General features: G+C 47.6%; 1 protein-coding gene across 5 annotated transcripts in view; it reads right to left on the bottom strand.

Annotated features, from left to right (window-relative positions):
* Positions 1 to 656: 656 nt before the first annotated feature.
* The window catches only part of CREBBP (CREB binding protein), a 97,273-nt gene continuing 83,307 nt past the window's right edge, over positions 657 to 14,622 (bottom strand). For all 5 annotated transcript variants that reach the window (XM_059861947.1, XM_059861948.1, XM_059861946.1 and 2 more), the window contains 7 exons: positions 13,648 to 13,794; positions 12,881 to 12,994; positions 11,957 to 12,122; positions 10,860 to 11,027; positions 7,642 to 7,803; positions 7,120 to 7,401; positions 657 to 5,061 (listed from right to left, as the gene is read on the bottom strand). In XM_059861947.1, coding sequence (XP_059717930.1) covers positions 2,893 to 5,061; positions 7,120 to 7,401; positions 7,642 to 7,803; positions 10,860 to 11,027; positions 11,957 to 12,122; positions 12,881 to 12,994; positions 13,648 to 13,794 — 3,208 coding nt within the window. In that variant the 3' untranslated portion in view covers positions 657 to 2,892. The remainder of the gene's footprint in view (positions 5,062 to 7,119; positions 7,402 to 7,641; positions 7,804 to 10,859; positions 11,028 to 11,956; positions 12,123 to 12,880; positions 12,995 to 13,647; positions 13,795 to 14,622) is intronic.

The raw sequence follows: 14,622 nt of genomic DNA, 5'->3' as shown, positions 1-14,622 counted from the left end.
CGTTCAGATTTAAGCACCTTCTTCCACTCCAGAATTCAGTACCCACCCTCTTCAGTGGTAAAGCTCCTGCACCAAGCTCCAGTGCACTCTCACCTTATAAATTCCCATGGAATTCTAGGATGCTGTTCCTCACTGACCCTACCTCCCCATCAAACAGACAGGAACTTGGAAAAGCCATGCCCATCCCGGCTGCAGATATGCTGAATTTCATATCAGCACTCACAGGAGACTGGAGTGAAGCCCCCCAAGGCTGCAGGGACTGCACCCCCAGCCCCTCCTCAGGTTTGATTTCAGCTCTGCATTTCCCTTCTTTTCCTGGTGAACCATCTGCTCTTACCTAACACACCTGGGTATCGGATCTACATCGATCCCTTGGCGCTGTGATCTCGCCACACTGAAAAATTATTCCAGAATTTGTTTCCCATCCGTTGTTTTTTTCCACTCTTCCCCGGGCCTGGGCACCCAAGCGAGCTGCAGCCTGGGCCACAGCAGCTCTGTGCTCCAAAGAGGACTCAGCTTATCCAAATCCAGAATTGGTGCTGCTGCCTTTACAATGGAGGCTGCTTAGAGGCATTAGTGAGATTGAGCGTGGTTATCTTAACCTCGGGCGTCAGGCTCTGCTGATCCTCGCGGCCACCAGCCAAGTGGAACCATCCTTCAATCCAAGCAGTTTTACCAGCTTTTATTAGAAACACCAGCACATTTCAAGTTTCCTCTTTTTGATCACAAATATAGTGTTTTTCCTCTTTTTAAGTACACAGCATGAGACACAGCATCAGGGCTTTCCATCTTTTTTTTCTGTTTGTTTTTTTTTTTTACAGCAATTTCTTTTGGACAAGCTTTGGGTTTAGTGTTCACTAACCTCACCCCAGCCCCCAATTTTGACATCTTGAATTGCTGAAGACAGTTATGTGGGCAGATGAATCCAATGGTCGTGAAAAAGGTACAAGAGTTAAAAGTTTGCAAGTAAAAGTTGAAGCAGAGACCCTCTCCAGTTAAAAAGGATGAAGTGGCGCCGCAGCGCATGATTTTCACAGTACAGGGACGAAAGCTGAGATAAAGATTTGCTCTTTCCCCCCGGTTCCCCCCACCTGTGTCCCGATAAAAACGTTAAGGCTGGAGGAAGCGCTAACGGGATGTGAAATGCCACGTGTGCCCGGTGCTGCCAGGACAGCGCGCCGGGCTGGTCGCGCTGCCCCTGCCGGGCACACGGAGCCGAGACACCTCGGGCTCTGAGGGACGGCGCTTCAGGCTCCTCCTGGTTCGAGCTCACACCTACGCTGGGAAATCTTCCCTGGACTTTTTAACTCCGAGAAAGCAGTTCACTGAGGGGAGGAGGAGTGAGTATCCCAGGGACGTGAGGGCATGGTGACAGGATATTAAAGGGAACATGTACATGATTTGTTATTTTTTATTCCACAGAAAACCCTCAAATCTAGACTCAGAGTTAACAGCAGAAAAATAGTGTTAAAGTCAATAGGTTCATATTTTACTGTAGACTAAATAAATTAGCCTAGAATTAACTCAATACTCTCTATTTTCCTTTCATTGGTGATCCTTCTCTAAATTAATGCAGTTTTAAAAAGCAACGGCTATTAATAATTTATTCCAGTTAACCCTTATGGATGAACACCTGCGAAGAGTCGATGTCTGGGAACCATTCCCCTCTCCTCTCCCTCCCCTAAAGGAAACAATGGCTAAGGGTGCTGTAAAACAGACATGCTAGCTACAATATCCATGGATCGTGCCTCTCCTACCGCTGCCTCTGGCTGCTCCGGGTCATGAGTGAATCGTCATAGCTATGTCTTACAAAGAACATGATCGAAAAAATATATAAATAAATAAAAACCTTAAACATTCTTACATGGATTTTAAAGAACAGAATACATGTTAAAAACTTCAGTAATTTATATCAATTTTAAGCAATACTTTATATACAATGGAAAAAGACATGCATAGTCCAAATACAATGTTGAAAACAGCATTTTCATAACAAAAAACCCAAACACTAAGTGTTAATACCATGTACATGGATTCAAGAAGGACCACCCTTTTTGTCTGTTGCACACAGTTTATTTAACAATATGATATTATAAGTAAGAAATGAGTTTTTTTCTTTTTACCATTCTATACAGTGATTGAATCTTCTTGGATTTTCTTATTTATAGTAATTATAGCGCTTGCATGATTTACACTAGAATTGCTTTCCTCGTTTCAAGTTTCACACAGAAGAAAGAAAGAAAAGAATGCTTCTTCTCTATCCAGATCAGCACGGCCTAAGAGTGATCATCCCTATTTTCATCTAAGACCAGTTTTATCAGAGAAACAAAGCAACAATTTCTACATCTGCAAGACAAGGATTTTGGCGTTGGCCAATGTGTGCAAGAGTCAATTCCTATCTTCCCAGGGGTAATACTTCAAACGCCTGCAGAGTTCACTATAGAAAACAAAAATCTTCCCGCCATGTGTCAAAGTTACCGGGATACGCTATAATGTTGCATTATTTCAGGAAACAGTTTCTGAATATTATTTTTTTTTTCTTCTTTTAAACTCAAATGTTTAAAGTCTTGAAAATACAAATAAAAAATATGAATATAATGAACTTGTTTTCCCCGTTAAAAAAAAGGTATGAGTCAACAGCAACAAAAAAATAAAAACCAAAAAAACCCACAAAAGAGACCAGATATTTTAACCGCCTGGCTTTAACAAAAAAATATATTCTTTGTATTGTTTTTTTTTTCTTTTTATTTTTAAACAGCAATTAATTCTTCCATCTGTAGGAAGCAGCAGTTCCATCTAGGATTCAAAACAACCCAGATGTCTGAATTTTTCAGTACAAAATATCCAAGAACACGAAAGGAAAGAAGAAACAAAAGTGATGCTCCCATAATGCTACAAACCCTCCACAAATTTCTCTAATGTGTCCCCGGTGGTGTCACCGACCAGAGACAATTCGTTAGACAACGCGCTGCGGTTGGGGGTGTTTAGTTGGGGAAGCATTGCACTCTGTTCTGGGTTGCCCAAGTGTCCCTGATCCATGGAGCTAGCCATAGTGACTGCGAGTCCTGGGTGGGGGGAACCAGTCTGGGGAGAGACGTGGTGCGGTGACGGTTGGGGCTGTATCCTGGGTGACGGGCTGGAATGTGGTGGCTGGGACTGGGGACGGGGAGACTGAACGGGCGCTGGGGACCGCACCTGGTTGCTGAGGGAGGTGGCGATCTGCTGGCCAGGGAGATGAGACGCCTGCGGTTGTCCTGAGAGCATGTGCTGCTGTGGGCTCATGGGGTTGGGCTGCCCGGGGGACCCTATCTGCTGCTTCATCTGCTGCTGCTGCAGGATGCGCTGCTGCAGGGCCTGCTGGATGTTGGGAGCGCCGTCCGCTCCCAGGCCGGGCTGGCCCATCTGGTTCAGCTGTCCCATCTGAGCCATCTGTCCCATGGAACTGCCCTGTATGGATAGGTGCTGCTGCATCCGCTGCTGCTGCATGGCTTGGGGGTAACCTCCCGGGCCTTGGGGCTGCTGGAACTGGTTGTGAGCTGCCATCCCTCCTGCCATGCCGGCCCCTCCCTGCTGCTGCTGCTGCTGCTGTTGCTGCAGTAGCTGCCTCCTCAGGATCTCGCGGTACTGCGGGCTCATGTTGGCCATGCTGGGGTTGTGGCTGGGGTTCATGATGTTGATCGCCTGTCCCTGGGGGTTCATAGCTCCGATGCCTTGCTGCTGCGGGGGGACGCTCGGTCTCTGCACTCCGGCTTGCATCGCATTCATGTTCTGCAGTCCCGCCTGCGCGTGCATGCCCGGCTGTTGCATGCCGGTCTGCGGCTGCTGCATCCCGGGCTGGGGCTGTATCCCTGCTTGCGGCTGCATCCCAGGCTGGTTCGCCACGTATTTGGCCGTTCTCTGCTTTATAAAAGCTGCCATAAGCTGAGGGTTGGATTTAAGGATATTAAGAACCTGCTGCTGCTGCTGCGGAGAACTCGGCGATTTCAAGGTCCTCAGCAAGTCCTGAAGTGCATTGGGGGTGATGCTCCGTGGAGGCTGCTGCACGCCCGGCATCCTGGGCCCGGCCACGGCTTGCGGCGTTGCCATCGACATCACCGGTCTGGCCATTCCCGGCTGCATCGGCTGCTGCTGCGGCATCGGCGCCGACTGCCACTGCCCGGGCTGCATGTTGGACATCACGGGGCCGCTCACGGGGTTGGGCCGGGGTACATTCATGCTGACTTGCGGCATCTGGTTCACCGAGCCCACCGTGGGGTTCACGAGTCCTGGGCGGCCGGGAGGCAAACCATTGTTCATGTTGTTGACCCTGTAGAGCTGCTGCTGCTGCTGCTGGGCAGCCTCTCTCTCGATCTGCCGAGCCGCTTCCACGGCGGCCGGCGGCGGCTGAGCCGGGGGTGGCGGCGCGGAAACCGGGTTGGCGGGTTTTCCTGTCGAGACGGTGGTGGGGGGCTGGGTTCTGGACACGCTGGGAAAGCCGGCCGGTGACATACTTACAGGGGAGGGCTGGGGCTGGGGAGCGGGCTGCGGCGTCTGCGGTGTACTTGGCTGCTGCGTAGGGGTACCAGGCGTTGCTGAGGTAGGAGAAGGCAAACTTTGCTGAGGCACGTTTCGGGTGTTCATGGTAGCCATCCTTCTGCGCATGAGCTGAGCCTGCTGCAGGCGGTGCTGGATCTGCTGCTGTCGGAGCTTGTGTTTGATATTGAGACAGAATGGCACGGGGCATTTGTTCTCTTGGCAGTGTTTGGCATGGTAGCAGCAAAGAGCTATGAGCTGTTTGCACACCGGACAGCCGCCGTTGGTCTTGCGCTTGCAGCCCTTGGTGTGCTGGACAACCCGTTTCATCTTCTGGCAGGATGGCAGAGAGCAGTTTGCGTTGCGGCACTGGCAGGCGTGGACGAGGGACTGGATGCAGCGCTGGATGCTCAGCCGTCGCGACTCCTGGGGGCTCTTGGACTGCTGCTCTCCTTGGTTGTTGCTCTCATCATCCAGACCCAGGCCCCACTTAACCATCTTGTGGTCATGGCTCTTAGTGTTGTAGCAGTTGATGCAGAGGTCGTAGTCCTGCAAGAAAAGAAAACCCAGAGCTCAGCCACCAACAGGGCACAAAGCACATGGGCAGGGAGCAGCGTGGGGCCAGGGGAGCAGCACCAGCCCCCTGTGCGGGCACACGCTGGGTGCTCGTGGGTACAACCACGCAGGGCACAAGCAGGATGATGGTCACACGCTGTCACAACAGCTGCCACTTCACTTCACACCTGTACCCAGCCAGGGAAGTGGCTGCACAGCCTGGTCAGGCAGTGGGAGTGGGCTTTGGGGCAGGGAGGGCAGCAGCCTCAGCAAAGGCAGCCTGCAATCACAGCTCTTCACAGGTAATGATGCAATTGGAGCTATTGTGTCATTTTGTTTCATGAAAAAGTCTTGCAGAAATTTTTTTTTTCCAATTTCCCCCTTTCAATGACATTAACTGCTTATTTTTCTGTGATGCCTACTGGGGTGCCAACACCTCCAACCAGTAAGACAAATCTATGGTCACTCCTAAAAAGTAGGGTCTGGCCCTCCATTTATCTATAGTGTAATTACTGATTAATAATTACTTCCCTTAAATATGGATTTTTAAAAATCTCTAAACAAGAGCAAGTTTCATGCAAAGACAGACACTTACCTGAAAACCCCCACATTTTTGGTGCTCTGTCCCTTTTTTGGCCGGAGAAAGGGCACTCCCTTACACAGAGGTACCCAGAGGCAGCCTAAAGGCCTTGCCTCCTTCCACCACCCAATTCCCTGCCTGTGTCCAATCCATGTCCTGCAGCCTCGCCTCAAGAAGCTCTGCTCAGTGCTTTCCTCAGAGGGATTAATTAAGATTCCTCCTCCACAAACCTGGCAATAACTTGCAGTGTAAAAACGAGGCCGAACTTATTCAAACTTCTTTTGTTCAGCTACAGCCAGAGGTGAACACAAGTCCTCCAAGAAGGCTCAAGCATACCAGTACAGCCCCATGGATAACTTCTCTCTAACACAGGTCCTAAAATTTGAGCAGTCTGGGCTAGTGGAAGGTGTCCCTGCCCATGGCAGAGGGGTGGAACAAGATGGTCTTTGAGGTCCCTTCCAACCTAAACCATTCTAAAATTCGTAATTCTTTAAAATTAAGTTTAAAACTTGTCTATGCAGAGGAGCAGTAGCAGCATAAACAATGCAGCAGGAGCTGTTCCAGAGCACTGGTGTTTTCCATGTCGAGCAACTCAAGTCACTTTTTCTACAAGGAGAGGCACCCAGCTGGCAGTCACGTCCCCTTAAGGCCTAGCAGTCTTTTACAAGGATGAGCTTAATTTGGAGAAACTTTGGGCAAAATCAAAAAAACCCCATCAAACTCAGCTGTAGGACAAGAGAGGGCTGAGTTCTGAGGTGCCCCATGCGTATGTCACAGTCAGTGCAGTGCCACCATCCCTCAGGGACAGCGCAGTGCCAATCCCTCAGGGTTAGTGCAATGCCACCATCCCTCAGGGACACTGCAATGCCACCATCCCTCAGGGACAGCGCAGTGCCACCATCCCTCAGGGACAGCGCAGTGCCAATCCCTCAGGGTTAGTGCAATGCCACCATCCCTCAGGGACAGCGCAGTGCCACCATCCCTCAGGGACAGTGCAGTGCCACCATCCCTCAGGGACAGCGCAGTGCCACCATCCCTCAGGGTCAGCACAGTGCCACCATCCCTCAGGGACAGCGCAGTGCCACCATCCCTCAGAGTCAGCGCAGTGCCACCATCCCTCAGGGACACTGCAATGCCAATCCCTCAGGGACAGTGCAATGCCACCATCCCTCAGGGTCAGCGCAGTGCCACCATCCCTCAGGGTCAGTGCAGTGCCACCATCCCTCAGGGCCAGTGCAGTGCCAATCCCTCAGGGTTAGTGCAATGCCACCATCCCTCAGGGACACTGCAATGCCACCATCCCTCAGGGACAGTGCAGTGCCACCATCCCTCAGGGACAGTGCAGTGCCACCATCCCTCAGGGACAGTGCAGTGCCACCATCCCTCAGGGACAGTGCAGTGCCACCATCCCTCAGGGACAGTGCAGTGCCAATCCCTCAGGGCCAGTCAGTGCCACCCGTGCCCGCACGTACCTCGCAGACAGTGCAGTGCCACCTGGTCTCCACGTGGTGCTTGCACTCGTTGCAGGTGTAGACGAAGCGGTCCTGGCCCTGCGTGTGCAGCTCCACCAGCATGCACAGCGTGGACCACTTGGAGCGGCGCAGGGAGGAGAACTCCCAGTGCTTGTCCCTGGCCAGGGTGAGGAAGGCGTCTCGCCCGTCCATCAGGTCACAGCTCAGCAGAGGGTCGGGGTCCACGATGGGGTGCAGGGTGTTAATCACGGGCCCCGCGTGTAAATGAATCACAAAAAACACCTGCAGGTAAATGGGGAAGAAACAAAAGGCAAAGAGGTCAGGCAATGGTGTTCTCTGCAGGGAGAGCCTTATCTAATTAACTTCCTTCAGGCTAATCTCTTCCAATATGTTGTTATGCAACAGAAACATTCCTAGCCCAACCACAGGGTTTATTCCTCTGGATTTTTCAGTTCTGAATATCCCTGTGCCTGCATTTACAGGAATAAACCCTTCTCTTTATACAGCAGATTCCCACAGTACCTCTTTATGCTTCTCCATGGTGGCGTAGAGCTTCTGAGACAGGTCATTGGACACGTTTGGCATGCTGGGCTTCTTCTTGTTAGCTCTGCTGATGCTGCTCTTATTCTTGTTGGTTTTTTTGTTGTTCTTTTTCTTGGCATTCTTGCTGTCGCCCTGGCTCCCCTGCAATAAAGGCACGGGAAAGATGTTACACTTTGGAGAGCTCTCTCCATTCACTGGGCTCACAGTGACACACTTCTGCTGTCAGGAATAGAACTTTGTTCCAATGCCTGTAAATCAGCCCTCCTGTGTTAAATATATCCTATCTTCCAGGAAAAATCAAAAGCCAAACTGGCAGGCAAACAAATCCAAACACTGTTTAAAAATAAACTTTCAAAGTATGTATACATTAAAAAATTCCCATTTTACACTGATTATTTTTCCTTCTCTAACATCATACTTCAGCTTCCACTGCTTCAGATCGTGCAGCTGATGATAAAATGACACAAATAATATGGACTTAAAATTCCAGGAGTGCAGTACTTTGCTTTACTGTGCATTTGGTGTGTCACATACTTGCTTGAGCTCTGATTTAATGCTTGTTTTTACTGAACAGATTCAGAGCTAGGACACAGATAAGAACATGCAGGATTTGAATTGAAACCAACAAAACACATTATCCTCCATCCTGCAGACTTCCAGCTGCATGTGCAGCTCCCCAAAAAATCATCTCCAAAATCTCCACTTGTGCCCAACACAGACCACAGTGGCCACACACTGAATGTGAGATGTAAGTAAAGAGAGTGAAAAACAGCAGATGATGCTATTTAGATGACCTGGGAAAACAGAAATAACTTTTAGAGTTCTCATGTCCTTAAAAAAAATCAAAACCCATGCCCTCAGCAGGGAGGGCTCAGGAAAAACCCCCTCTCCAACTTCTAGAATGTTGGTCATAAAATTAAAAATAAGCTACTGAAATACTTGGATATATATAAATATAAATATACACACATACACAAGCAAGTTCCACGAACAGTATGTACAAGCAAACACAGGGTTTGTCCACAGGCATATTTATTTCAGGAAAACAAAAATATTCCAACTGCAGAAAGCAATTCTATTTATAGACTGCTGCCATCCTTCCATTCCATTAATTGGGCTTGGACAGGAATTCCCTGTCCACTCCTGGGCTCCCTCTAACTAATTTTGTGGATTTTCTGACCAAACCTGTTTGGAAATTAAAATGAGACTCTTTTATGGGAAACCAGACAGAGCTCTAAGTGCTCTAAGGGCTTCACAAGTGACCTGTTTTATGTTCCCACCCTGACTGCCCCCAGGTTTCCTCCCACTGATGGAACTGGAGCCTGCCCTCCTTTGCCTCCACATCCTAAAGCCCCAACTGAGATCTTAAAATTTAAACACCAAAAGGAAGAACAGACTAAAACTTATCAAACAAGCCAAGTCTAAGTTTTCTTTCTACTCCACCTTTAGCAAGTTTATATTTGGCAAACTGTACAAAGTATTCCAAGCTGTTTTAAGAAGTTGTAGGGCTGTGTTTGTACCATTTCATTCTGTCTTTCAGCCAGATCAGCCAGAGATGCTGATGGATGGTTCCTGGGGGAGCCTCACCCCTTCAGAACCTCTGCCAAGAACTCTGGATATTTACCAGCTCTTTGCTCTCCCTTTCACTGATAGCTTCCTGCAGGTGAACATGTGCTGCAGGTTTCTCTTCACATACACAAAATTTAAGACAAAGAATGTAAGAGGGATTCTGTGCCATTTCAGCACCAAGATCCACGTGGTGCTTGTACCCATGGAGATCCCCACTCCTGGGCAGTTTCCTCCATGAAGTGACCCTGTTTAGGTGCCTGCATGGGGGAACTTCTGCTTTTGAATCTGCTCCTTTTCCTGAGAAAAGAGGCAAAGGCCCCCGTGTGCCGTGACTGGGTGACACCTCAGCCCCCTGGGTGCAGGTTGTGTCCCCCTGCTGCTGCCCCAGGCACCAAGGGGGGGCACAGGGATGCTCCCCACCAAGGCTGCACCATCTCATTTCAGGCCACAATTTGTCTGAGCTCCCAGTGAATTGTTCTGGGCTTTTCCAAACACCTTTTACCCCTGCCTAGATGCAGAGTAAATGCTCACACCACTGCTTTCCCTGATTTACTGGAATTGATCCTGTTAGCAAGAGAGGGCTCCTGCCTAATTCCAAGCCTTGTATTCCTCTTCTTTTTATACAGCAGTGCTTGCTGAACTATCTCAATATCCAAAGTCACATTCAGAAGGAACAAAGTGAAAGCTGTTAACTTTGTGATCCCATTAAAACATACCCACAAACTGTATTAGCTTTGAAAGAGCTGCTAAGGTTTAACAGAAGGAACTTTCTGACATCACAAAATTGATGGATGAAGGTGCATCCCTCCACATCAATCCCATGTAACACAGACCAAAGGCAGTCACAGCATCTAAGCTTCAAGGGGGCTCTCTCCAGGTAAAGCTTTTGGTTCTACCTCAATCTATAAGACTTCAGATTTTCCTACAACATTTATTTTCAAAACATCTTGCTGCAAATCTCAAGTGAAAGGGACAGTATAAAAGTGCTGAGACCATTTGATTGCAGATAAAATCAAAGATGGAAATAAAAATGAATGATGACATTCTGTCCAGGGCCCTGAAAACATTGGTTGTTGGTTTTTTGTGGGGTTTTTTTTTGGCTTGGTTGGTTTTTATAGACAAAGAGAGGATGTTGGTGAAGGAACAGCACCATCAGGATCAACTTTCCCCACCAACGCAAAGCCTGCAATAAACACTTTCAAATTTCAGCCCTTTGCTGTTGCAAATGACTACAAGTACCTGTGCTTAAATAACAGCCACCTTTCATTCAGCTTTGAAAAATCCAGCACCTTTCAAAATGCAAATGCTGGAGGTGCTTTGCAAAGGTGTGAACCAGAAGCTCAGCCAAATGACTGCAAGCAAATGTAGTGTGGCAAAAGCAGCTTAACACATTTCTCTGAGAAGAGGACTGACATAAGTGACTCCTGAGTCTGTTAAAAAAACCCAAACCAAGCCATCAGTAGATTTGTTAACCGAGAGGAAAAACAGAAATGCATTTAAAGGGACCCCTGATTTAATGTCTGCTGTAAATGATCTTTTCCAGTTTATCTGGTGGGACCTCTCTACATTAAAGCATTAATTACCAGCTTGTGAGCTAAGGGAGGATATGGTACATAAAGCTAACCCACCTCTGTTGTTTCACTAGCTGCAGTGCTCTCTTCCTTCTTCCTCTCCTCCTCCTCCTGCTCCAGCTCCTTAATGCTTTCCTCCAGCACATTAGGCCAGAAATCACCTTCAAAGTAAGGCAGCTCCTTGGCACTGGTCAGCCTGTCCTCAGTTGCTTGTTTGAAGATGTCCTGTTGAGCACATCACACCAGAGCAGGAATAAATGAATGCAGATCACTTAGCAGAGAGAGGGGAGAACCAGAGACATAGCCCAGAGCTGCACTGAGCACCTGGGCCTCACCCACAGCCAGGAGCTGCCCCTGCCAGGGCTCCTTTCCTGGGGCAGCTCCAGAGGCAGCCTGGCAATCCTGGCACAGCCCCACTCCCTGCTCCACCTGAGGATCAGTGCTGAGGCTTTCCTGACCCTGTCATGCCATCAGTTCATGCAGATACCAAGATACCCCTGGAAAATCTAACTGAGCCCTCCCTGGTTTCAAAGCCCCCTTATCAGGAGGCCCAGATTTCCCAGCTCTTTGCCACACTGATGACAAGGCTTGTTAGAGGCTGTTCCTACTCCACACATTCAGGAACTGTCACTTGCCATCAAAACATCAATTTTTTCCAGCACTGTCACTACCATTGAGGAATTCTTGTACATTTTAGCATGAAAGGAGTGGCAAATGCTCCCTGTGCCACCTTCCACTTATTTCCTTGGGTACATGTGTGATATTCTGCAGTTATGAAAATCATTCTTGTCATAAGGAGCTCTTTTATTTCACACTAGTGGGGTCCAGCATTTCACCTGCTCCTCCAGAATCACCAGAAAGAAACAGCTTCCTTAAACCTTGACATGCTCCATATTTCCTTGCCTAGAAAATGCAGGGAAAGAAAAATACACAAAGGCAGGTTCTTGCAGATTTCCCTTCATGCAGATGCCAAACCTAAGGAATTTTCAGCCCGAAAGGCAGAACCTCAAGAAAATCTAAGAAAATGAAGACACTGGTTGAGAATAAACCCCTTGTACAACATTACTCCACTTTTCAGGTGTTATGAAACAAGAGTAGCTCCCTTCAAATGAGAACCATATAAAAATTAAATCAGAAATTAAACAGTAACAAACCTTGTAGTCATGAATGATTCTCTCAGCAAATGCCTTGTCCAGCATCTTCTTATACCATTCTTGCAAACGTTTGGGTTTGGGTATTTTCTGGTCAGGTGGGTGGCAATGAAAGATGTAATCATCTCCTTCACTGGGGGGACAGGCCCAGATGTGCCCTGTCACATACCTGTGTCACACACAACAAACATCTGTGACTCCCACCAGAAAGGTAACTCAAACCTCGTTATAAATCCAGACCTCTGGCTTTAGTTTTGAAATTTTTAAGATTTTTTTCTTTGTAGCAAAGATGCTGAGGGAATAACCTGTAATTTGACAAGGGATAAGGTCAGGGCTATAGTAATGAAGCTTAAACATCAAGTGAACCTCGGACCAAATGAATGATGTGCTGTCAGTTTAGGAATCCTACGGAGGGACAGCTGGCCTGCAAGCAAAGCTGAGTTAATAGAAGAAATAACAATTGTTGATTTTTGAGTGTGTCCACAGCAAGGAAGAAGACAAGGCTGTCAGCATGGAACAGATTAGAAAAGACATGAGAATCTTTGTAAGCTAAACTGTGTGCATAAGTAGATGTGTATAGGTGCCTTATTAAACTTCTGTAAAACTTTTGCCAATTATACAGATGCTAATTGCTTTGCACCAATGAATATAATAAGTTATTGTGTTGTAGTTAATGACTTAAGATCACGCTTTGTTAAGAGTTTATCAGCTGGAGAACACGCAGAATAAAAAACTTTTTTCTTCTTGGACCCTGATCGTGTGCGTGTCACGTCTGGCCTGGCGGTGACATCACCCAACAACAAAAAGCACCTGAGTGACAAAATCGCAGTTTCTCTCTCCACAAGAGATGTCAGAAGGAAACAGAGACCACCCCAAGTGCAAATCCCCTGCAAGCCCAGGTTCCTTTGCCTGGCAGCTGTCACTCACCCGAGTTTCTTGACGTACTCCAGGTAGCCGATGAGGATCTCGTGGTACACGGCCGTGCGCAGGCAGCGCGGCCGGAAGAAGTGGATGCTGTCCAGGTAGGAGATGTACACACGCCTGCAGGGACAGAGGGACACACTCAGGGCTGCCTGAGCACTGCTCTGCCTACTGACAGCTGCCTTCTGTGCTAGGTGAACGTGCAGAAAGGCAGATGAATGCTGATGGTGTTTTAATGCATATGCAATTGTTACAATGTGGTGTAAAGAGTCCTCAGAAGCAAAAGAGGGGCCGTATTTCTTTAGCTCTTCCCACACTTTGGAGCTTGGCAGCAGCACCTGCACTGCAGCACAATTGGTTCCTACAGGTTGTGGGAAGGGCACAGAGGTGACAATCATGTCACTACAGCCACAACCCTCCATGGAGACCTGGCTGAATGCAGCCAGTGAAGCACACACAGCAAGAATATACATCAAGAGGCAAAATTAAAAGCAGAATGCAAAAAATGTAACATTTTTGTTTGTTATAATTGTACATTTTGTAATTTAAAAAAAAATTTATTATTTTGGTGGATGTAGGAGGTTGTATGAGTTGATGATAAGGATAAGTATAATATCCTAATAAATTCCATTACCCTAATAAATTCAATTTTTTGCTATTTGTCTTTGCCATCTGCAGTCCTAGAGCAGGATGGATTTGTGGCCCAGAGCTGAAATGCATGTGCCCAGTGTCTGCAGTGAGTGGCCAGGGCTCAGGGAGGGTGCCAGAGGTACCTGGTGTTGGGAGGGGGGCAGTCCGAGCCGTACTCCTGCACGTGCATCCCAAAGAAACAAACGTCCACACCATCGATCTCCTCAAACGCAAACAGAGCTTTGGTACGGTAAGGGAAGGATTCTGACATCTCACCAGAGTCCACAAATCTGCAGGACAGGGAAGCAGGAAGAAAAAAAACCCAAAGAAAATGCCAATTATTAAAGCAGTGTCCTACCAGAAGGAGGGGATTAATGTCAATCTTATTTTGAACTCCTTAGGAACATTGAGGAATGTTTGAAGGAGCTGGGGCTATTTAGCCTGGAGAAGAGGAGGCTCAGAGGTGCCCTTATTGCTCTCTACACCCTCCTGAAGGGAGGCTGTAGCCAGGTGGGGTTGGTCTCTGACAGAAGCAGAGGACACAGTCTCAAGCTATGGCAGGGAAGGGTAGGTTGGATATTAGGAAAAAGTTTTTCACTGAAAGAATAAAAAAGGACTGGAATGCCCTTCCCAGGGAGGTGGTAGAATCACCATCTCTGGATGTGTTTATAAAAAGACTGGACATGGCCCTGGGTGCTGTAGTCTGGCTGAGGTGTGAGGCCATAGGTTGGACTCGATGATCTTAGAGGTCTCTTCCAACCTCATCATTCTGGGATTTTTAGGCAGGAGTTAAATGGGGTCAGATCAGAGCTGTAGTTAAACAGGGAGTTCTGTTCCTGTAAATTCATGGAAAGACTGTTTCCATATAGAACACAGGGCTGAACAGGCCAGCATTGAGTACATGAATATCCTCAGAGACCACAAGCCTTTAAATAGGCTACAGAGCAGAAAACGTGATGCATTAGTATGAAGTGATGTCACATAAACACAGTTTTTATGAATTTAACCCAAAATACTTCACAGACTAAAGCTTTTAAGCTTTTCATTTATAATTTGCTCCATTTAATTTTAAGCTTTTCATTTAATTTGCTTCATTTATAATGAAGCAAATTAAAAAT

Source organism: Haemorhous mexicanus, chromosome 17, assembly GCF_027477595.1.
Source record: "Haemorhous mexicanus isolate bHaeMex1 chromosome 17, bHaeMex1.pri, whole genome shotgun sequence".
In the NCBI taxonomy this organism is placed as follows: Eukaryota; Metazoa; Chordata; class Aves; order Passeriformes; family Fringillidae; genus Haemorhous; species Haemorhous mexicanus.
This window is presented reverse-complemented; position numbering and strand designations above follow the sequence as displayed.